Raw genomic sequence first — 24,684 nt, forward strand, 5'->3', positions numbered from 1 at the left:
CAAGCTTGTAGAGTCATACCCAAGAAGACTTGAGGATGTAGTCACTGCCAAAGGTGCTTCAACAAATGACTCAGTAAAGGGTCTGAATACTTATGTAAATGTAATTTCAGTTTATTTTTAATACATTGCAAAAATGTCTAAATACCCATTTTTTCTTCGTCATTATGGGGTATTGTGTGTACATTGAGAAAGAAAAACTATTCAATCCATTTTAGAATAAGGCTGTAACGTAACAAAATGTGGAAAAGTCAAGGGGTCTGAATACATTCCGAATGCATTGTAAGTTGCTACAGCGCCAGGGTACAGCTGTAGCAGTACTGCAACATACCAACAATACACCATGCACGATTAAGTTAGATGTATAGAACAATATGACAAATCAAAATGGATGTCTGTTGCGGGCCTGTGAAGCGTTCAAAAAGGTCGACATTTAGAAATGTTGGAGGACGGACGAAACAATGAACATGCAGGGTTTGTGGAGCAGCCTACCTTACTGATGGCCTTCAGGGCCCACACTGCAGCAAAGTGTTCCGCCGTTGTGTCTAGAGTTTTCTGACAGATCGTCTGGTTGGGAGAGAGAGATGGATGAGGTTGGGGAAGGGAAGCTCTCCCAAATACTACAAAACCACCTACTATTGCCCATCCGGATTTCAACCCCTGGATGCCAGACGTCGCAACTGGTTTACCCTGGGAATATGCTTATAGAACAATGAATACCTCTAGGCCCTATAGTAGTAGCCTAGTCGGGTCACGTCGACAGGAGAGACTCCTGTCCGTAAGGATACCCAATCCCTCTACAACAGGGGTTTCCAATGCTGGTCCTGTGGATGTACAGGGTGCCCAACACTAACGCATCGGTTTCAAATAATCAACTAAACAATTAGTTGAATAATGAGTGTTGGTGTTGAGCAAAAGCCTGCAGACCCAGCAGCACTCTCCAGGACTGGAGTAGGAGAACCCTTTCCTATACCAGTGGCAGGGCTTTGACTATTATTCGTCTGGTGTCAAATCTCTCCATTAGGGTGCGCCCAAGGCCTCTCTGCAGTGTAATTCAGCAATGTTTGAATCTCACGGAGCTCTCTCCTTTAGGGACATTACGAGATCAGAGGAAAACACCTAATTTTCTCCTCGCTTACCCTTGACGTTTTGAAAAGGAGGATGCGAGGAATCAAGACAGACTTTTGGGATTCACCTGTTGACTCCCATCATAGAGGAATCGTGAGGGACTTACATCTAATAGCAGCGGCAGCCGGGTGACTCTCTGCATTGGAAGGATGAGGAAGGAGATCATGGGCAGGCCTTGAGACTCGCCACTCCCCTCAATCCGTTTCAGCACCTCCTTAAAAGCAGTGTTGCTCGTTCTGAGAGAGACACACACAAGGAGAGGAGATGAAGGAAGCCAATATATCATGTTTGAATCATATCAACATTTCATTATCCTTTAATACTTAGCCCAATCACTGATCGGACATAACTGGATTGGTATAACCTACGTAGTGGGAAAATTTAATTTTCATTTATCCAACCATTTAGATTTGGTGATTTGATTACTTTAAGGAAAGGAGGACAAAGGGATGCATGTTAAAAGGATTTTAAAATCAAGGTTTCTGTTACTGGCCCTGTTCGATTACTTCAGAAATGCATACTTCTTTTCAACTGTACTTGATGTAATCACAGAGCTGAATTAGTTTGATTGGATAGGTGTACTCTCACCAATCTCTTACAGATCTGTACTTGAAGGAAGGATGCATTTCTGAAGTATTCGAACAAGGCCCTTAATTTGTCCCCTACTCACAGCAGCTTCTGCAGCGTCCTCTGCTGGAAGGTCTCGTTGGAGCAGTACACGATGTAGGGCTCAAAGTGGTGGGCGGCGTGGTTCTGCACTATGTCGCTGATGTCCTGGATCACCACGTTGTGATGGTGACGCCTTTCAAGGTCGTCAAAAAACCTGTCGAGAACAGAACACATGCATAACTGCTCCCTTCCCTCTCTAACCATGATAAGAGCTACTGTACCGGAGCAGCCGTTTAATAATAACCGAGGTGACTAAGGCAGTTACGTGCAGAATATTCCAAGCGCAGCCAGCAGCAGCATTGCACAAAGGTTGTAATTGACCTCTTAGTGCTGCCCTGAAAATGGCGCTTGTGATCTTTTGATTGCTTAGACTTTTACAGTTCAATACCTGAGACTGATAGCTTGTCATAATGCAGGGTCTCCCCAAACTCCATCCTTGGCCCCCCCCCCAGGTGCACATTTTGGGTTTTGACCTAGCACAACACAGCGGATTCAAATAATCAAAGCTTGTTGATGGGTTGGTTATTTGAAAATCAGTGCTAGAGAAGAAAAATAAAAGTGCACGTGGGGGAGGGCAGGAACCAGGACCCAGTTTGAAAAACCATGTCATAATGAACAGATCTAAAGACTTGGGTGGAGGGAGGGGGGACATTGATTTTATTTGGTCGTGAACCGATATTGGAGATAGCAAATGTAAAAACAGTTGTTTGTCCACTTTCAAAAAGGCATAAGGTGGTAATAAAATGTATGTTCCACTATCTCAGAGTGCACATTAATGAAAATAACACAATCTACTACTCTAAATGTGAGCCAGGAAAGCATTCAAAGAAATCAAAACACAATTAGCTAAGCTAGTAAGGACAATGATGTATTACTTATAGGGCGGGGCAGTATACCGTATTCTATGATATACCGGAAATGGAAGGATGGTTTGGATTCTTACTTTAACTTCTATACCGGTATTTGAATGTTTGGTTTGTTAAATGTGATATACGCCATGTATACTTTACTTCGCTACTTGGAGCGGCAGGTAGCCTAGCGGTTAGAGTGTTGGGCCAGTAACCGAAAGTTTGCTAGATCGAATCCTTGACAAGGTTAAAAAAATAAAAAACAACGTGTCGTTCTGCCCCTGAACAAGGCAGTTAACCCACTGTTCCTAGGCCATCATTGTAAATAATGTTTTTAACTGACTTGCCTAGTTAAATAAACTTGAGTCATCTCTCCACTCTTTCGCTCAGTGCCGCTTTGCACACAGACCTAGGCACGCCCCCTGTCACTCAAGGAGCGCATTTGATGTTCCTCAACCACGAGACATTTGCGTTCAGTCTGCATGGGCAATGCTGCACATGACGACAACAATGCTGTTTTCACTTTACTTCTTAATATAAATCCACTAGCGTTCTATAATGACACTGCTAGTTTGTCTTTTCCTTAGCAAGTTGCCCTAAATCTTGTGAGTCGCTAATTGTTAGCCGCTAATGCTAATAGCTAGCTAATAAATGTACTGAGTAAGAGCAAACATAGCTAGCTAATACAGCCTGATGGTGTAGACCTAAAATCAGCATGTTGTTTGTGCAACAGTGTCTTCTAAATCAAAGAAAAATATGCAAAGCAAGAACATGTTAGCTACATGAAGTAGCTAAGAGAAAACATCCAATGTAGCCAAAGCTTATAGGGTCCCCTTGGAAACACTTAAGTTCCTATCCTGTCACAATAACTCCTCCCTGGCATTTTAATTCGTTGTCATCTCAAACACTGTATTATAGAATAGTGATTCTATTTCCATGAGTCCAACAGTTTTGCTCTAATTCGCAAGTCAAATCGCAACATTTGGTTAAAAATAAATCCTAGATTATTTGCCCATATCGTGCAGCCCTACGTGGCAGTGTGGAAATTATCTCAATTGAGCAGTGGTGTAAAGTACTTACGTTCAAGTACTATTTAAGTCGTTTTTTTTTTGGCATCTGTACTTTAATATTTCTTGACAACTTTTACTTCACAACATTCCCAAAGAAAATATCCTACTTTTAACTCCATACATTTTCCCTGACACCTAAAAGTACTTGTTACATTTTGAATGCTTAGCAGACCAGGAAAATTGTCCAATTCACACACACTTGTCAAGAGAACATCCCTGGTCATCTACTGCCTCTGATCTGGAGGACTCACTAAACACAAATGCTTTGTTTGTAAATTATGTCTGAGTGTGCCCCTGGCTATCCGTAAATTAAAACAAATAAAAATGGTGCCATCTAGTTTGCTTAATATAAGGAATTTGAAATTATTTTACACTTACTTTTGATACTTAAGTATATTTGAAACCAAATACTTTTACTCAAGTAGTATTTTACTTGGTGACTTTCACTCGAGTCATTTTCTATTAAGGCATCTTTACTTTTACTCAAGTAGGACAATTGGGTACTTTTTCCACCACTGCTATTGAGTGCAGAAAAGTGAGTGCTGAAATTTGTTTTGGTTGAAGTTGAATTGAAGAGTATAAAACGATCAGAATGCAGAAAGGCTCATTGAAATCACTTAGAATGTGTGTTCTGCCACCCTAGGATCACTCACCACTCATAAAGCAAATGTAGAACTTATTATTCAACAACTAAAAACACCGTCAAACCGTCCAATATTTTTTTCACCCAGCCCTAGCTTATAATAGTACAATTTCCAATGTGCCAGTAGATAGTAAAGCTACAGTTGTTACTTCCAGCCCCACCCATTACAGGGACTCATTTTTTGCTGACAAACCTTGAGTAAACTGACACCCAAAACAACAGCTCAACTGAAGCAGCAATGTCACACACTCCCACACGATAGTCGAGCAAACCCTGTCAAGACAAGTTCCACCCATCAGTTTCATTAGAACTGCGCACTTTCCATTCAATTTTAACTGTGGGCAGCCGCATAACGATTTGTGCAATTGCCATTGACAGAGACTAGATCAATTTTCATTCAAAAAGCAGCAGTAACAAACAATAACAATGTAGCCTTGAACGCAACATTATTAAGCTCTGCTGAATACAACCTGACCTACTAGGCAGTAGAACCGGTTGAGCCAGCGTGTCTAAACACGTTCCGTGAGTCCTTCCAGGAGACTTGCTCCTGTTCAAATTCCATCGGAGGCTGCGTTTACACAGGCAGCCCATTCTGATCTTATATCCCACCAATTGGTCTGTTGACCAATCACATCAGATCTTGTTCAGAGCTGATCGGTCAAAAGACCAATTAGTGAAAGAGATATCAGAATTGGGCCAGCTGTTTAAAGGCAGCCTAAATGAACCCATTGTGAACCTTTAAGCTGGGCAAACAACCAAATCTAAAATGGGAATAACAGTACAGTATTTAATTACTAACAGATTTTTTTATTCACAGATGTTTCAATGTTGTGTCAATGTTTGTCCATACAAGCATTTCCAAAACATTGATAACATCAATCATTTTGCTCTAGGTATGTCTGTTACTAGTCCTAGCTAGAAGCGCCAGGTCTGCTAGCTTTCATTGAACCTCAGATAAGATGCAAATTCACTCTTTAGATGGCCTGTAGTTTCTCGGAGATCGAGCAAGATAACTGAAATAATGATTTCCACCATCAAAGTCACATAAGTAATGACTTGACTGACCAACAACAACCTAAAGCTGAGGGTCAAGGAATATGTTGTTTCAGCCTCAGCCTGCACTTCTGAATGCCTCCAGCTGCTCGGTTTGTGGAATTTGATGCTTATGGTGAGATCTCCTAGTGCTAGCCTAGTCCAGATATGCGTGTGCTTCAGCCAACTGCTCAGCTCTGACTATTATGCATTGGTGATACAAATAAATCGATAGTTACATATCGGGATATTATTTATGACGATATAGTGTATCGCTTTGACAATATAAATTGTGCTAGTTGGCTGTACCTGCGCCAACACAACTGAGAATGCCAACAGTGTGCAAAGCTGTCATCAAGACATAGGGTGGCTACTTTGAAGAATCTCAAATATATTTTGATTTGTTTAACACTTTTTTGGTTACTACATGATTCCATATGTGTTATTTCATAGTTTTGATGTCTTCACCATTTTCTTACAATGTAGAAAATAATTTTAAAAAATAAAGAAAAACCTTTGAATGAGTCAGTGGGTCCAAACTTTTGACTGGTACTATATATAGTCCACAGCCCCATTTGCCACTAAATAACCTCACTATTCCAATTGCAGGCCAGATAGAAATGTTGTGACCTTCATACTGAGACCATCCTAACCCAGCAGTCTCCAACTGGAGTCCGGAGAAATATAGTACCTTTTGCTGACACCTTCGATGACAGCAATGTTGGAGAAGAGGTGATGGTGCTCGGTGGCAGTTATGGTCTTCCGCAGTGCCTCACTCCCTTTGAAGTGCCTCACCAGGATGCCAAGGCTGTGGAGGTACGAGAACTCTGAGGTGATGATCTCAAAGATGGCCTGCCAAAACCACATGAGAGAATGTCAGTGGGGGAAAAAGGCCACTTATATGGCAGGGTGAATCCTAAAAAGAAGACCTGTAATTGTTGCAATGAACACTAGTGAAAAAAATATATTTAAAAAACCCAACAATTTCAAAGACTTTACTGAGTTACAGTTAGGGCTGTGGCGAGGTGATTATTGTCATGCACGAGACTGCCAGTTTCTGTAAATTGACCGTTAATTAACAAAAACAGGTTTAGCATCTACAAGCCTCCACACATACAAGCAGTTGCTACGTGCCTTCTGCTACGTGCCATCTACATTTAAAAAAGTCTAATAAATCAATTTAATATACACATCACAATAAATCCATTATTTTAGTCAGGTTAAAAGAAACATTATGTATTTAAGAAGAACAGAATATGAGTTGGCCTACATTATCTGGCTATGTGCCATAAGATATGCTTATAAGTCCCATGACAATTTTATTGTAAGAAGAATAGAATTAAACTTAACTGAATAAAATTGAAAGAGATCTAAGAAATTCTTTGGGCTGAATGATGCGATGATTTGAGAAAGTAGCAAAAAAAATTAAGTTATCATATTTTGACCCAGCCGATTTTCAATGTAATCTTGTCTTTAAAAATCATTTTACATATTAGTAATTTAGAATGGCTTTTCCGCAAGTCTGTTTTGTAGGCTACTTCGGTTTTATAGCGGAGCATGTGCTTAATATGAGCAGCTGAGAAATAATATAAGAACATGCATCAACCACTGATATCCCTGTCGCGCAGTTACATGTTTTTGCAATGAAACATTTCACTAAACTGTTTGACAGCCCGTCTGTGCGCTCAAGAAAGGAATAAAGGAGAGGAGATGGAAATGCATGGTGGTGAGATATTCTGTATTGCTTATGGTAATGTCACAATTCATTTTTTTTTTAACTATTACTAGGCTATTCAAAATCAAATTCGCTAATTGTAGGCAAACCCTGCACAATCAACAAACCTAGGGCTATACGCCTAGGGCTATACGTTCTTTCCCAGACTCGTGTATAGACATTTGAGTGTAGCATAAGGTAACCAGTCAATCCAGTATGCATAATAATAATAATACTACAGTCCACACTCAAACGTGATTACTTGAATGTTAGTTTTTGGAGTATATTTTGGGGCTTGGGCTCATAAGCCCTCATATGGAGGTTTTGAATTAATCACCTTAGAAAGCGCTGTCTATTTCATTGTGTTAGGTTTTGAAACATCCACACAAAAAAACATGTTTTACACTGTCTCAACCTGCTGTTGAAGTTTTTTCTTCAAATTGATCATCACAGTGAGGGGAGTTGTAAAAGTACTATAGGCCTGCTGTTTTGATAAGTGTTTGATGTGATTTTCAAATGCATTTACATTGATGTCAGAGGTTAGAGGGACAATAGAGCCCTGAGTACCAGGTCATTAGCAAGTTGGGTACTACCAAAGCATGTCCAAAGTGCATAAAATGAGATTGCATGATTCAACAGTCACATGGAATTTTACTGTGGTCATGACTCATTACTGCCAGTGTGGCGGTAATATGGTCACCGCAACAGCCCTAGTTACAGTTCATATAAAGGAAAATAAGTCAATTGAAATAAATTCATTAAGCCCTAATATATAGATTTCATATGACTGGATACAGATATTCATCTGTTGGGTTACAGATATCCTTAAAAAAAAGGTAGGGGTGTGGATCAGAAAACCAGTCAGTATCTGGTGTGACCACCATTTGCCTCATGCAGCTCGACATCTCCTTTGCATTGATCAGGTTGATCAGGCTGTTGATTGAAGAGTGAGATAACATTCCACAATGGCTGTGCGAAGTTGCTGGATATTGGTGGGAACTGGAACACGCAGTTATACACGTCGATCCAGAGCATCCCAAACATGCTCAATGAGTGACATGTCTGGAGAGTATACAGGCCATGGAAGAACTGGGACATTTTCAGCTTCCAGGAATTGCGTAAATATCCTTGGGACATGGGGCCGTGCTTTATCATGCTGAAACATGAGGTGATCGCGGCAGATGAATGGCATGACAATGGGCCTCAGGATCTCATCACGGTATGTCTGTGCATTCAAATTGCCATCGATAAAATGCAATTGTGTTAGTTGTCCGCAGCTTACACCTGCCGATATCATAACCCCACCATGGGGTACTCTGTTCACAACATTAACAAACCGCTCGCCAACACTACGCCATACATACTGTCTACAATCTGACCAGTACAGTTGAAACCAGGATTCATCCGTGAAGAGTACACTTCTCCAGCATGCCAGTGGCCATCGAAGGTGAGCATTTGCACACTGAAGTCAGTTACGACTTCAAACTGCAGTCAGGTCAAGACCTGAAGCTGGATGTAGAAGTCCTGGGATGGCGTGGTTACACATGGTCTGCGGTTGTGAGGCCGGTTGGATGTACTGCCAAAGTCTCTAAAATGACGTTAGAGGCAGCTTATAGAGAAATGAGATTCTCTGGCAACAGCTCTGGTGGACATTCCTGCTGTCAGCATGCCAATTGCACGCTCCCTCAACTTGAGGCATCTGTGGCAAAACTGCACATTTGAGAGTGACCTTTTGTCCCCAGCATAAGGTGCACCTGTGTAATGATCATGTTTAAATCAGCTTGATTTGCCACGGATTATCTTGGCAAAGGAGAAAATGCTCACTAACAGGGATGTAAACAAATGTGTGCACAAAATGAGAGAAATAAGCATGTGTATATGGAAAATTTCTGGGATATTTTATTTCAGCTCATGAAACATGGGACCAACACCTTACATGTTGCATTTATATTTTTGTTTAGTGTCTTTACAAATATAGCGGTATACATATACTAAGGTCTGAGCAGATCAGCATTCAAAGATACAACTGGATGCATACTGCTAACGACAATAATTAGCAAACAGCAGCAATGTATGAGAACGTAGCGTCGCCATTTCGTTTGTTTAATTCGCAGACACGTCCCTAGAGTTAACTATTATAGTAAAACAACCTTACAAGATGTGTAAAGGATTAAATGGGATAATAATATTGTGAATGGGATGCAAAGGCCACTTGTTTGGAAACCAAAAAGGTCACTGAAAGGTGAAACTATTTTGAAGAAAACTTTTCTTTTTAATGATGTCTACTATGTGTTCCCAACTTGTATGGGAACAAAATGTTACACATCTTTTACCATTTTGAATGGACCGTGTCCAATTCATACACAATAGAGAGCCATGCCTGTACATTACAATGTTTAAAGGACACTAATGCAATAAAATATATGGACTAATAGTTAAGGAGCTAGCTATAGCTTTACGCATTCGCCTTACAGAAGATGTATCACTGATAAATCTAGTTTGAAACTCAGCTAGCTGCTTCTAAGACTTTTGAGAAGGGTGACCGTGCTATTGACATTACAGGGTTAGCCAGCAGGAGTGGAGGGACTAAGTTAGCCAACAAATGGAGGGAGTGGCTGCATTTAGCACACAGAGAGCATACCGGGTGGACTTTGATATTTAGACAATAGTGTGTTCTGACTACCAATAAAAGAGTCCCAGGGCTGGCACTCTCAAAGACCCTGCTGTAAACTCAAAACAGAGTCCCTTACCTCCTGTCGCTTCCGCTCCTCAGCAGAGATCAGCTGAAGAATGTCGTTATCCTTCACCTGAGGAAGATGTTCACAGCAAAATGATTAGTACATAAACTAGCTGTCATTACATCATACAGTCAGGTCCATCAATATTTGGACATTGACCAAGTTATTGTTTTAACTGTCCACCACAGCATATTGGAGTTGAAATTAAATAATGAATATGAGCTGAAAGTGCAGACTTTTACCTCCAAATCGGGTGACTGGTGTAAGAATTAGAGCACTATTTATATGTGGTCCCCCCCTTTTTTAAGGGACCAAAAGTAATTGGACAATTGGCTACTCAGTTGTTCCATGACCAGGTGTGTTTTATTCCCTCATTCATTCACTTACAAGTAAGCAGACAAAAGGTCAAGAGTTGATTAAGTGTGGCATTTGCATTTGGAATCTGTTGCGGTTAACCCTCAATACGAAATCCAAAGAGCTGTCACTGCCAGTGAAGCAAGCCCTCATTAGGCTGAAAAATCTGAACACACACATCAGCGAGATAGCAAAAACATTAGATGTGGCCAAATCAACTATTTGGTAGTCTTAAAAAGAATGAACGCACTGGTGAACTCAGGAACACCAAAAAGACCACGGAAAACAACTGTGGTGGATGACAGAAGAATTCTTTCCCTGGTGAAGAAAACCCCTTTCACAACAGTTGGCCATATCAAGAACACCCTCCAGGAGGTAGGCGTATCTGTGTCAAAGTCAACAATCAAGAGAAGACTTCACCAGAGTAAATACAGAGAGTTTACCACAAGATGTAAACCATTGGGAAGCCTCAAAAACAGGAAGACCAGATTAGAGTTTGCCAAAAAAACATTTTTAAAAAGCCTGTACAGTTCTGGAACAACATCCCATGGACAGACGAGACAAAGATCAACTTGTACCAGAATGATGGGAAGAGTATGAAGGGAAGGAACTGCTCATGATCCAAAGCATACCACCTCATCTGTGAAGCATGGTGGAGGTAGTGTTATGGCTGACACTGGAACTGGTTCCCTTATATTTATTTATAGATAATGTGACTGCTGACAAAAGCAGCAGGGTGAATTCTTAAGTGTTTAGGGCTATATTATCTGCTCAGATTCAGCCAAATGCTTCAAAAACTCATTGGACGGCACTTTACAGTGCAGATGGACAATGACCCGAAGCGTACTGCAAAAGCAACCCAATACTTTAAGGCAAAGAAGTGGAATGTTCTGCAATGGCCAAGTCAATCACCTGACCTGAATCAAATTGCGCATGCATTTCACTTGAAGGCAAAACGCCCCAAGAACAAGTAGGAATTGAAGACAGCTGCACTAAAAGGCCTGGCAGAGCATCACCAGGGAAGAAACCCAGCAACTGGTGATGCTATGGGTTCCAGACTTCAGGCAGTCATTGACTGCAAAGGATTATGTTAGTTTGTCCAATTACTTGAGACCCTAAAATTGGGGGGCTATGTACAAAAATGGTTGTAATTCCTACACGGTTCAGACAATAATTGACAAAGATGAAAGTCTACACTTAAAGCACATCTTGATTGTTTCCGTACAAATCCATTGTGTTCGTGTACAGAGCCAAAATTATGCAAATTGTCACTGTCCTAATAGTTATGGACCCGACTGTAATATGTTGTTTAAGCAGTATGACAGAGCACGCAGTCAGAAAATTGTATCCATATGGGAATGCAATTGCACTGAAAATGTTGTAAAATGCAGAGTTAGGATGGAATTGAGCCTCTATTAATGAAATGGCCAATACTGTCAGGCGAGTTGGTTTTGAATTCATTCATAAATAATGGTTCAAATAGAATTGAACACCTTTTAATTTAAAACAGTATATTTGTCTTTATGGAACTAGGCAAGTATAAAAAGTTAAATGGAAAATGATAACAGTTCTGTTCCTAAAATCTTTAATTTGAAGTCTTTGAGTGATATACTGTGACTAAGTTGAATTGAAGAGTGCAAGTTATTTTAGGATGTTTTTAGGCCACATTTTCATAAACGCAGTCAATGAATTGTTTACTTCACAAGGCTTTCTGTAGCGCTTGAATTAAAATTCTAAGACAGCCACAAAACAATTAAGATTGGGTTCAAATTTCAGAAACCCATCCCTTTTACTGCCTTCTTTAAAGCGTATGATCCACTCCGAAGTTCGGTGTTGATGCACAGTCACACAGATATCTGCTGTCAGGGTTCAGACCCCACATCTGTGCCCCTACCAGTCCCTGCTGGCCTGGAAGACCCCTCTGCTCCTCCCTGCTTACCTGTTGTAGCGAGCTCCAGGTGACCTGCGCTGGCCTGTAGCTCTTTACCACTATGGCCTGGTCCTCCCCGGGTGGCTCCACGTGGACAAAGTCATCATCATCCGCAATAGTGGTGGGCTGCAGCCCCCGCTCCCTGATCTCCTGGTACAGCCGAGGATCTACGGCCAAGAGAAACGAATTGGAATAACTTTATTGTTCCATGCAATGTTGAAATGGCTTTTGTAGTTATGTGATACTGACATGGAAAATGTTGAAATGTTTGAAGAACTTCAAGTCCTCACTTGACTGTCATTAAGAACACTTCATTTGACACATTCAGCATGGTTACATGGACACAATAAGACGATTATTGTGGATAGTCAGATTAATATACGTTACATGCTTTGCAAGAAGAACGATTTCCCTAACAAGCCTGTATACAGTACATCTGAAATCAGGCTACTGATGGGCCTTTTGATACATGCAAAACATTGGCTTTCTACCACAATGACCATGTTATTTTTGCGAAGACTATTTAATTTGGAGTTGGGACATAGTTCTCATATATAAATTTTAAGATGCATATATGTTTTTCCGCACTCACTTTACTTGCGCACAAGAGCGAGGATTGCGCTACCGGTGCATAGATCAAATATACAGCTGATTAAGCATTCCAGTACCATGTCCTAATAATTCAAAAGATTGCTCAGAAAACCAGGTGCTTTAAAATCGGCATGTTTACTTTATGACCTTAACGTGATTAAGATAAGCAGATCAAGGTGCTTACATGACTAATACCATACTCCGCCTTCTGCCATAATCAGTTTAATATTGAATTATTAGTGTGCATGTTAACGTACAATAGTTACGATTTGTCGGGTTGAATATTTTCTTAGCCATAAAATAAGCTTTTAAAACATGTTTTTATCCAGGGTTTCCCCATTTTCTGCCTGTGGGATGCCATTGTCCATTCTAGAACACAGGCACACGAGTATCTCCCACTTCTACAGGCGGAAAATGGGAGACCCTGGATAAAAACGAGTTTTAAACGCTCATTTGATAGCGAAGGACACATTCAACCCGACGAATCGTAATTATTGTTCCTAAAAATACTGGATATGCCTCTAACGTTATTTTGGTGAAGTAGTTTAGATTTGGTTGATCAAGGACGCCAGGCTACGGACGTTTCCGCAACGAGCCATCTGTCTAAACAATGGCTCGTTGCAGGACAAAGCCACATGCTAACCAGGAATGACGGTCAACCAATTCTATTTGAACTTCAAGAAGTGAATTGAAAATAAATGACAGAAATCACTCGAAATAAATAATGCGCAATTTTAGATTCATGAACTGGATTTTGATTAATCCCCTGACTTTCCCATATTTAAAAATGTATTGAATAACCAAGATGCTAACTGTTTTTTGTCATTTGATCTTTTCCTGTCATCTGCTAGCCTGGGTGCCAGTCTGTTTCTGCTCTTTTGCAAACTTATGCAGAAATACACTGGCATGACTAGTCATCTGTATCTCTAGGGGCAAAGCCCTGTCAGCCGGGAGGAGTGACACATAAGTACCGTCTTTGAATGAGCCCCCGTGCCTCTGGTTCCTCTTTCTCCCCAAGGTTCTCTAGAAAGGAGATGGTGGAAACATGAGTTAATCATAGAACAGGCATCATCAACTAGATTCAGCCACAGGATGATTTTTTCTGGAGCGGATGATCAGGGGGCCGGAACATAATTACAAATCATTTGTAGACTGCATAAAGCCCAAACATAATATTTGGCTAAGACATAATTTCAAACCTTGCTTACATTGGTATACAATCACATACTGTATATCTCACGATTATGTGTGGAAATACTTTAAAACATATTTTAAAAAAGAAAATCCCTTGGAGCTGATTTGCTGGTGTTCTTACAGTCTTGCCCCCCCCCCCCCCCCCCCGCCAAAAAATAAAATCAAAAAATAACTCGCACCGGGAAAAATTTGGCCCACGTGCCACCAGTTGGGGAACATTGTCACAGAGGAATGAATGTAGGAGAGGGCCTCCACAGGAGGACATGGAGCCCTCTCAATTTTGTCAGTATGTTTTGCTCCATGTTAAAACCATAGTGCAGGACTTCCTCGACTGACAACACTAACAGTTTATGCATGGGAAGCTGTCCTGGAAATTTGACCTCACTAACTAAAAAGATGGCTTCTAACTTAGGGACTTATCACCAGCACTATGGCACTGATGACTCAAGACAGCTAGGTTGCTGAATAGACACACTGAGGAGTGAGGTGTCCAATAGAACTATCCCTTCCAGAACCACAGAAGTTTTCTACCACAGTTTCAGTGATTGAAATTAGCCAACAGACCTGGTCTCCCAGGTCTAAAGCAAACATGTTCAATCATAAACACAAAGTGCCTGTGGAGCTCCAGGACCAGGGTTGCCTACCGCTAGGGGATAGCAGGGGGCTAGAGGTGAAATTCAGCCAGCGATACGCTCACACTTGCCTTGCGTCCGGGAAGGTGTGCCGGCCCTGGGCTGGAGGCTCTGCTGTCCTCCTTCACAGGCATGAGCGTGTTCGCACCCCCGTTGTTCACAGCAATGGCTTCCATGTCAGGGCTGGTCACCGCCACCCGGTACGACTGGTTCCTGCGGTTCCTCCTCGATGAGAAGCCATTCCCGTCACTGTCGTAGTCCTCCCAGGACGCATCAGGCTCCATGGCAGAGTGACGGCTCCTGGAGGAGGAGGTGGTGGAGTCGGCCTCCAAACCCAAGGGGAAGGTGACCACGGTGGTGTGGTGGCGGGGCTTACTGGGCCGACTGGTCACCGCCAGACTCTTGGGGATTAGCTGTTGGGTGCCCAGCTTCCGCGCCGCCGCACTCTGAGTGCTCAGGACCACCGGCTTCCGCACCGTAGAGCCTTCGGCCAATGAGGGCTCGGCCTGGGACGTGGGCGAGCCCTGCGGTTGGCCATGGTGGTTGTCCAGCGAGTCACAGTCCAGCTGCAGGTCGGAAGAGAAGCGTTGCTCCAGCAGGAGGGAGGTCTGGTCGCCCATGGAGCCGTCTGATTGTCTGTTGGACATTCCTGGTCCGTGGTCCCGGTGGTTCAACGTCTACCTGCCTGAGAGCTTGTTTATCTCTGCAGCATCAGCAAAAGGCTACCATAGCAGCATAGAGACTGTTGGGACAAATACAGGATGTCAACTGGAGCCAGGTAGGGGATTTAAGTTTTGCAATTGAATGCAACTATAAAAATAAACATTTGTTTCACTATGTTTCAAAGATTAAACTCAGTGGAATGTGGAAAATATGGGTGGAAATAGATACTGCTTTGAATGTGAATGTCCTGCTTTGAATTTCCCGCTCAAATGCCAGACAACTAGCCAACCGATGTTCCCTGGCTACCCAAACTCTTTGCACCGGCCAAACGCTACGCCACTACCACGGACATTAGTTCCTTCTCCGCAATGAGTCTGGATCTGAGTAGGGTCCTTGCTATACAGGATCCTTGGGACGTCCCTACCACATTGAAAGCTTAAAAGTGTACACTGAACAAAAATATAAAAACGCAATATGCAACAATTGCAAAGACTTTACTGAGTTACAGTTTGTACAGTGCATTCGGAAAGTATTCAGATCGTAACTTCTTCCACATTGTTACATTAGCCTTATTCTAAAAGAAATATTTTTAATTCCCCTCAATCTACACACAATACCCCATAATGACAAAGCAAAAACAGGTTTAGAAATGTTTGCAAATTCAGACCCTTTACTTAGTACTTTGTAGAAGCACCTTCGGCAGCAATTACAGCCTCGAGTCTTCTTAGGTATTCTTTTTTGCAGATACTCTCAAGCTCGGTCAGGTTAGATGGGGAGCGTCACTGTATAGCCATTTTCAGGTCTCTCCAGAGATGTTCGATCGGGTTCAAGTGTGGGCTCTGGCTGGGCCACTCAATGACATTCAGAAACTTGTCTCGAAGCCACTCCCGTGCTGTCTTGGCTGTGTGCTTAGGGTCATTTTCCTGTCGGAAGGTGAACCTTCACTCCAGTCTGAGGTCCTGAGCAAGTTTCATCAAGGATCTCTGTACTTTTGCTCCGTTCATCTTGCCCTCAATCCTGACTAGCCTCCTAGTCCCTGCTACTGAAAAACATCCCCACAGCATGATGCTGCCACCACCATGCTTCACCGTAAGCATGGTGCCAGGTTTCCTCCAGGCGTGACACTTGGCATTCAGGCCAAAGACTTAAATCTTGGTTTTATCAGACCAGAGAATCGTGTTTCTCATGGTCAAAGATATTTAGGTGCCTTTTGGCAAACTCCAAGCAGGCTGTCATGTACCTTTTACTGAGGAGTTGCTTCCGTCTGGCCACTCTACCATAAAAGCCTGATTGGTAGAGTGCTGCAGAGATGGTTGTCCTTCTGGAAGGTTCTCCCATCTCCACAGAGGAACTCTGTCATAGTGACCATCAGGTTCTTGGTCACCTCCCTGACCAAGGCCTTTATCCCGATTGCTCAGCACTAGGAAGAGTCTTGGTGGTTCCAAACGTCAACCCTCTGCACACATCATCAACTGACACCCACGAAGCATCGTTACCCATCGCTCCACAAAAGCCGCGGCCCTTGCAGAGCAAGGGGAACCACTACTTCAATGTCTCAAAGCGAATGACGTCACCGATTGAAACGCTATTAGCGCGCACCACCGCTAACTAACTAGCCATTTTACATCGTTTACATTAACAAAATGTGGAAAAAGGGAAGGGGTCTGAATACTTCCGAATGCACTGTACCTTAGGGTAGGGCCATGGATCAGAAAATAAGTCAGTATCTGGTGTGACCTCCATTTTACTCATGCAGCGCAAAACATTTCCTTCACATAGAGTTGATCAGGCTGTTGATTGTGGCCTGTGGAATGTTGTCCCACTCTTCAATGGCTGTGTGAAGTTGCTGGATATTGGCGGGAACTGGAACACGTTATCGTACACATCGATCCAGAGCATCACAAACATGCTCAAATGGGTAACATGTCTGGTGAGTATGCAGGCCATGGAGGAACTGGGACATTTTCATGTTCATTATGCTGAAACATGAGGTGATGGCGGCGGATGAATGGCACGAAAATGGGCCTCAGGATCTCGTAGCGGTATCTCTGTGCTTTCAAATTGCCATATATTAAATGCAATTGTGTTCATTTTCTGTAGATTATGCCTGCCCATACCATAACTCTACCATGGGGCATTCTGTTGACATCAGCAAACCGCTCGCCCATACATACTGTCTGCCATCTGCCCGGTACAGTTGAAACCGGGGTTCATCCATGAAGAACACACTTCTCCAGTGTGCCAGTGGCAATCGATGGTGAGATTTGACCACTGAAGTCAGTTACGACACCGAACTGCAGTCAGGTCAAGACTGATGAGGACGACAAGCACGCAGATGAGCTTCCCTTAGACAGTTTGAGCAGAAAATGCTCAGTTGTACAAACCCTCAGATGATCCCGCAGGTGAAGAAGCCGGATGTTAAGGTCCTGGGCTGGTGTAGTTACATGTGGTTTGCGGTTGGACTTGAGGCATCTGTGGCATTGTGTTGACAAAACTGCACATTTTATTGGCCTTTTATTGTCCCCAGCACAAGCTGCACCTGTGTAATGATCATGCTGTTTAATCAGCTTCTTGATATGCCACACCTATCAGGTGGATGGATTATCTTGGGAAAGGATTAATGCTCACTAACAGAGATGTAAACAAATTTGGGCACAAAATGTGAGAGAAATAAGCTTTTGAAGGTATAGAAAATATATACATTTTTGTTCAGCGTAAAACGGTTACGTAAGGGTTAAAGTTTGGGTAGGGTTTAGGGTAGGCATGTCCCAAGGATCCCAGATAGCACTAACCATCTGAGTACCACCCCAACGATTTCTAGAACAAACACATTCTGACCGTTCTGATTGGTCCCAGAAACCAATAGGTTGGGTCAGAGCCAGAACACACGTGGGTACAGCAGCGTTTGGAAAATGTGTCATTGGCTTGATACTTTGATTGGATATAGTTTAATTAGTTTTCTACAACACCCGTTTTTTTGGAACGACCAATGATGGCAACATAGCCACGGGAAGCAGTTTGGGAATGTGGGTGCAGTGATTTGGGGGGAGGGGATGCCGAAAATTGCCTGCATTGAAGACGTCTATATCGGTCCACTAATACAGAACTAGTAAAAGGCCCAGTGCAGTACTGTTGTGCTTTTTTAAAAAATTTTATACTAAATGTATGAGTGTTTTCCAACATTTGTAACTTGAGTCTCATAATTATCTGTACAAAACAGTTAATCTGACAATACTTGTGGAATATAAAAATACTATATGATTTTCTTGACACTTTGCAAATCCAACTTATTTCTATGTGAAAACTGTAATGGTCTATTCATTCCTTTTCCATGTTAGTAGACACTCTTATCCTAAGCAACTTACAGTAGTGAGTGCATACATTTTCATACTGGTCCCCCATGGGAATCGAACCCACAACCCTAGCATTGCAAGCACCATGCTCTACCAACTGAGCTACATCATCCATCACATACCACTTGATGTTTCAATGTTCTCAATTACTGTATTGTGCATTGTTTTTCTTCATGGCGATGGAAAGTCTACAGGTACAAACCTAGATGACCAGTCTATGTACAATACAGTAATGTACATTTACATTAAGTGGTTTGTAAGGATGGTAAATTAATACTGCGCAAAACGAGTTTGTTATTTGATCAAGAAATATATTGAATTTGAGATCCTATTGGCCCGTCCTAGCATGCATCTGCATATTTCCGTTAGGGAACGCGTGTGCAATAACTCCATTCGCCTTTGCATTCCTTCTAAACATTGCGATTTTGTACGATTTTGTAAAACTTTGACAACGGGTAAAGTCTACAAAAAGTAGTCCGCTCTGTTCAAAGCATATTTTAGTTTTGGGATCAAAAAACTGCACGGAGATCAAATGTTTCATTGTTCGCAGAATGTCGGCCAAAATGAATCTTCTTCCATCTTCTCCCACTACCGGCGACTGGGGTTCTCTCACTACCATATTTGGTAGTGAGTGGAAACGCCAAGCGAATGCTTCACATTTATACATCAGGTGAAATGTCTGTGTTATTGTTCTATCGCTCTGCCATTTCCTGGTTGCTAAAACTCCAATAGTTCGCCTAATTTCAGTTTGTGACTAAATAAACGAGTGTAGGGAATTATTGTACCATCTAAACCGCTGTGAATTATATTTTCAGCTGTTTGAAACCGAAAGTAAAAAAGATGCAAAAACAAAACGTAAGAATGGTAAGCATAGAAATAGGACAGAACAGATCTACCGCTTCTTAGACTTGCTTTCAAGTAGAATGGTAGATCTATAACTCACAATTCTATGTGAATTTGGTCGTGTCGCCCAAAAAGTTACATATTGCAACTTTAACTGTGCCCGTTCCCAACGGAATAACATGGCAATCAACCCATGACTCGCCCCTCACACCTACCCTCTACATACCCCCAACACAAATCTGTGAACTGACTGAACTGCATTTATAACAGTTTGTAATAAACCGAGTAGGCTACTTTACAGACGCATGTATAGCCTTGAGGGAAAAAACGACTTGCACTGCAGCCAAACATCACCCGAACCCGTGTCTATCACACAGGTAGATTGTGTAACTGTAGGTTTATAAATCATAATGACTGTACACTTTTAAAAAAAGTTAGAATGCAAGTATGGTAAATACGCGTAGTTTATGTAGGCTATGGGATCTCTATTTGGTAGCTGGCCTATAATTTGCAAAGACAACGTTGTAGGGACAAAAATACGAATAAGTGTATCGATGCAGTATTTGTAACAACCCCATTTATCACATATTCGTGTTTTATGTTCATAATTTCAATAAAACAATGGCCTACGCACGTTGGGTGCACCTCCTGAAAACTTCACCGTGTAGAAGTTGATTAGAAAGGAATGTGAGCGTCGCACTCACACGGTCCACGACCACTATAGCTCTAAACTAAACGTAATTAAAAACTACTTATAAATGTAGTACTACTGTACCTGTCCAACTCGAAAAAAATTGTCATCTTCCAAACAACTACGTGTTATATATCTTGCATGTGTTCAGAAAGTGTCCAGCGGAATTAAAAAGAAAAAAAAAAGTAGGCTAAATTGACTCCCTTTCGTGTAGACTACTTTTCCTTCTCTTCCTCCTCAGTTTGCATATATAACAGAGCCCATCAATCTGTGCATGCTACGTCACTACAGGTGTGTGAGGGCGCGTTCCTCTGCCCAGGCGTTGCTGAAGCATACCAGATCTTACAATGCCTGGATAGGTATTTTAAGTATCAGCTAACCATATATGTTATAGCAGTCTGTCAGTGGATGACACAGTCTATAACGTAACACGCAAACATTGGTTGACGCTTGCAACGTCTGAGGAGGTGAACGCGACCTGAAATTTGCTGTCAAAACAGCGAGATTTTGACAATGTCAGAATATTTTCCAGAGAAGCATTGGTTAAATATGAAGCTATTGCGATGTAACTTAATTGATAGATTATCCCTTTGAAATTGAATTTCATTTGTCAGTGGATTAAATTGAGAGAAAAACAATTACAACATAATTTGAAGCTACAAATTTGCTTGTTTAGTCAACCCATAAAATATGACCCACCAATAAACCTACATAAACAAAGGAGCAATAGGGTTTAGCTACAAGGTACATTTCATTACATTTTCAAACTCAAATTCCACTTGAAATAGCAGTCTCTGCTAAAAGTGATATTGCATGACAACATTATTTACCACCTGTTTTGAAGCTGTCCATAATGTGTTTACAAATCTCTTATGGCAACCAAAACAATGGAGTAGATTGTCATTTTGGTATTATGATGGGGAAGTATTATAATACTGTAAATCACATTCTTATAACGTAAATTGATATTTTCATTAGTTGAAATGGCGAATGAACGACTGAAAATCGCACAGATGTACGTTTTTACTGACTAGTAGGCCTACAGATCCTTATATAACCCCTATGGTCCTCCCGCTCTAGGGGCCAACTCCAGGATAAAGGTCTCCCCTGTTCTGGTGAAGAGTTTGCTATATGACTGGGGTGCCATCTAGTGTGTTTACAGCTATATTACATGTGCAAGGCAGTGGTAGAGAATGAACTGAAAAAAGATAAAAGATTGCAGTAAATTGTAATTTATTTATTTAATTCCATTTGACAGTCTGAAAATATAGTTTTACATTAATGAAGCAATAATCTATGTAAGCAAGGCTGAGAACTGTAATATCATGCAATTTTGGAACAATGAAACAACAAGTATTGAGGGTTACTATATACAGTATTTATGTATAGAAAATCTTCTAATGGCAATGACGTTTACATAGTTTTGAATTTCAACATCAATATGGCATCCAATGAATTGAATATTTCCAAATGATTTCTCAACAAAGGACCATGCACTTCCTAATATATTATGTATGTAATGTATATGTTTGATACACCCAAAATATACAAAGTAAACCTACAGCACATTTTCTGACATTGAGGGGTTCCCATATATTTGTTATATACACATTCAGAAAGACACATCTGGCACATTTCTCTGGTCCAACAACTCTAGCCACAACAACTACAGTGCACAGTCTACCAATCTATAAAACCTACAATGTGTCTATGGTCATTTCTGAGAAAGATGATGCCCGAGTTACCTTTAGTTTGGTCCCCTGGCAAAAAAAACACAATTTGCCTAAATTAAAACCTGTAGGTGGATTGAAAATAATAATGTAGGTGAATAGGAAAACAATGAGAAAGAATAGAAAGCCAACATTTTCCTGTGATCCACATAATGGTATTATACACAGAGCAGCATAATTGAAGGAGTGTTTCATTTTAGCCGGAGAACACACAAAGAAAAAGGGCATCCATGAGGACTTGTGTTTCTCAGACACACACACAGAGGAGAGAGAGTGGGGGAGAGAAAGAAAGAAAGAAAGAAAGAAAGAGAGAACATTCTCCTCTAGTAAAGGGATCTGCTCATAAAATATTAACTTCCAAGGTTTACTGGGACAAACCAGATATAGGTCACAGGACAGGAGTCACTGATGTTTTTTGAGGACTTTTGCAACATTCAGTTTGCTGGTTAGACTTCTGTTACGATTGTGCCCCTAATATTTTCCAGATCACTTCAAAAAAACATGTTTGCTTGTTGAACTCAGAGATTTGCTAAATAGTCTTTTTTCAAAGTTGCATGGATATTTCTTGGCATGGTTGTGAAATGTGGTCTGGGGTGTTCAATTCTCTTGGATAACAAGAGACGTGCTTTTGTTTTGACAACACAGAAAATTATGACATCCATAAGACACAATATGCAAGACACAAACAATTCACCATGATCACAATAACTTAACATTTAATGACATTCATTGAAAAATAAAAAAGGGTTATATGCTCAATTTATTAATTATTCATTTAAGATGATACGTTACTTAAATTACGCTTTCCAGAACTAGCAAAATTAAACCCATTTTAAAAATGTTTCTGGTTGCAGTTAAAAACCATATGATATTCATGTCCACTGAAAAAATTACAACATGTAAAGGAGGGACCTCTATCAATTTCCCATCTGTTTCAATAATATCTCTGCAGTTCAGATGGGCTCGGTGAGAAATAGCATCATTACGTAGAATGGCCTGATTCCATGTCTTTGTGCATTAAATGCAGATTAGGATATACGCAGTATAGAAATGCCTGCTGTCATAGGAAAACAAATATTTAAGTCTTAAGCATCTATCGGAGTCCAAAACGTGTATGTGTACACACAGCAGTGTTCTAGAATATTGGACCGTTGGCTTTCCTCCTTTTCAAATTCTCAGCACAGCTCAAGCAATCTCTCCAACTATCAACACATTCAAATGAATAGAGGACGTGTACGACGAGCCGCGTTGGTTGGGAATTATGGGGGAGGTGCGCATTCAGGCTGTGCGTCCCCCGCGGACGGTGGCCTCAGAGCCTCGTAGCTATGTCACAATGGGATGCCGGACTATCGCATCACTGCGTCATTGCACTCTGAATTACACTTTACTGGAGGTTATGTTCAACAAGCTGTTGCTTATTACGTTGACCATGACACTTTCCATCCTAAAAGCAAACATACAGTAGCCTACAACAGTTTAGTTTAAGAGCTCAGTTATCAATGTAAGTAGTGGGTGTGGCAGATGCAGGGAAAACAGATGACATTTGGGAAAAATGGCTGGACATATAGCCATGACAGATGTAATCACCACAGTAAAAAACTACTTTTCCCACAATGCCCCACAAGAGAGACCAACATTGAGCAAGGTTGTGATAGTGTACGGTGTGGGAACTTTCTACAAAGTGTCATGTTAAACAACTTGACGTAAAGTAAGCTAGTGTATATGATTCAAGACTTAGGGTCTTTATGGTAGTTGGGTTGGGGGGGTTGACAATGAAGGTGCAGAGGGTTGGACAGGGAGGTTGATGTGGGCAAGGACCTGGGGGTGCCATGGAGAAGGGCTGTCTACGGTTTCGCTATGTCTCCTTTCTTTAGGATGATCTGCCGTTGCCATGGCGCCAGTTTGCTCTCGTCGTAACCCAGGGTCCGTAGTCGCTCCTGCTCCGTCTTCTCCTCACTCTCCTTCTCCTTCTTTGCTCGCTCCTCCTCTTTTCTGAGTGCACCAATGAGAGGGAAGGAGAATACAAGGTGTCAGTATGATTCAATGCTTGTGTACCATAACAAGTGACTGTCACCGGTAACACTTCCTTTCACAGTTCTGTTTCAGCTGGTATTAAGAAACAATTGCCTGAGTCACACTATAGAACCAAACCGAACCGTACTGTGATTGCTCTGATATTTTATTTTTACATTGTCCTTCCCAGCTCAGTTCCAGAAACTATGGTAGATGTGTAACCAGGCCAGCCCAGTACAGCTCGCTCGGTTTGGCCCTGTTGTATGAATAACAAGGTCACAATTAGCAGTCTGTTAAGCTATCAATACACTCCGTGCCATGTTTGGAATGACACAGAGTACAAGGAGTAGCATGTAAGCACAAAACAGGTTCTGAATTTCAGGCCAGATCACAATCAGACCTAGGTCAAAAACAAAAAGTTACATTGAAGTATTTGAGGTGTTCTTGAATTAGCTGGGAGTTTGGGACTATTCCATTGTACCAAATCAAGCACAGCTCAAGTATTTGACACAGGTCTGGTAACAATGGATACTTTTGGTACTTCTGGTAACTACCTGGTAAACCAACGTTACGGTGTAATTTATAAATACGTACCAGGTAAATAGACTTATGCCTCATGGATGTTTTAACTATATCTTTAATGCATGTATGGTATTTCATGAAGCAGGATTGATGAGTTAGTGAACTAACTCTGATCAACAATCAGCAATGATGTGAAACCAAAAATGCCATATGGCATCAATGATAATAACAAATGTTTATTTCTTACCTTTTTTGCTCCCTGCCCGACCCGGAGAAGATAAGCACAATGGGGAATTTAAGTAATTACAGTATTAATCCATGGCATTCAA

The 24,684-nt window shown here is 41.4% G+C and overlaps 2 protein-coding genes across 3 annotated transcripts in view; both read right to left on the reverse strand.

The window, feature by feature from the left end:
• The window catches only part of arhgef16 (Rho guanine nucleotide exchange factor (GEF) 16), a 36,573-nt gene extending 16,228 nt beyond the window's left edge, over nucleotides 1-20,345 (reverse strand). Inside the window, exons 1-9 of one of the 2 annotated variants that reach the window (XM_071371551.1) lie at nucleotides 20,175-20,345; nucleotides 14,612-15,282; nucleotides 13,686-13,737; nucleotides 12,133-12,290; nucleotides 9,852-9,908; nucleotides 6,079-6,239; nucleotides 1,796-1,948; nucleotides 1,232-1,361; nucleotides 490-564 (exon numbers count right to left, since the gene is read on the reverse strand). In XM_071371551.1, coding sequence (XP_071227652.1) covers nucleotides 490-564; nucleotides 1,232-1,361; nucleotides 1,796-1,948; nucleotides 6,079-6,239; nucleotides 9,852-9,908; nucleotides 12,133-12,290; nucleotides 13,686-13,737; nucleotides 14,612-15,187 — 1,362 coding nt within the window. In that variant the 5' untranslated portion in view covers nucleotides 15,188-15,282; nucleotides 20,175-20,345. Of the gene's footprint in view, nucleotides 1-489; nucleotides 565-1,231; nucleotides 1,362-1,795; nucleotides 1,949-6,078; nucleotides 6,240-9,851; nucleotides 9,909-12,132; nucleotides 12,291-13,685; nucleotides 13,738-14,611; nucleotides 15,283-20,033; nucleotides 20,149-20,174 lie in introns of those variants that run through there. The other variant, XM_071371552.1, reaches the window with a different exon arrangement.
• Nucleotides 20,346-21,312: 967 nt separating this feature from the next.
• espn (espin) overlaps nucleotides 21,313-24,684 on the reverse strand; it is a 114,560-nt gene continuing 111,188 nt past the window's right edge. Inside the window, exons 13-14 of the mRNA XM_071371544.1 lie at nucleotides 24,603-24,621; nucleotides 21,313-23,812 (exon numbers count right to left, since the gene is read on the reverse strand). Of these exons, the coding sequence (XP_071227645.1) occupies nucleotides 23,665-23,812; nucleotides 24,603-24,621 (167 nt within the window). The 3' untranslated portion in view covers nucleotides 21,313-23,664. The remainder of the gene's footprint in view (nucleotides 23,813-24,602; nucleotides 24,622-24,684) is intronic.

Source organism: Salvelinus alpinus, chromosome 28 (assembly GCF_045679555.1).
Source record: "Salvelinus alpinus chromosome 28, SLU_Salpinus.1, whole genome shotgun sequence".
In the NCBI taxonomy this organism is placed as follows: Eukaryota; Metazoa; Chordata; class Actinopteri; order Salmoniformes; family Salmonidae; genus Salvelinus; species Salvelinus alpinus.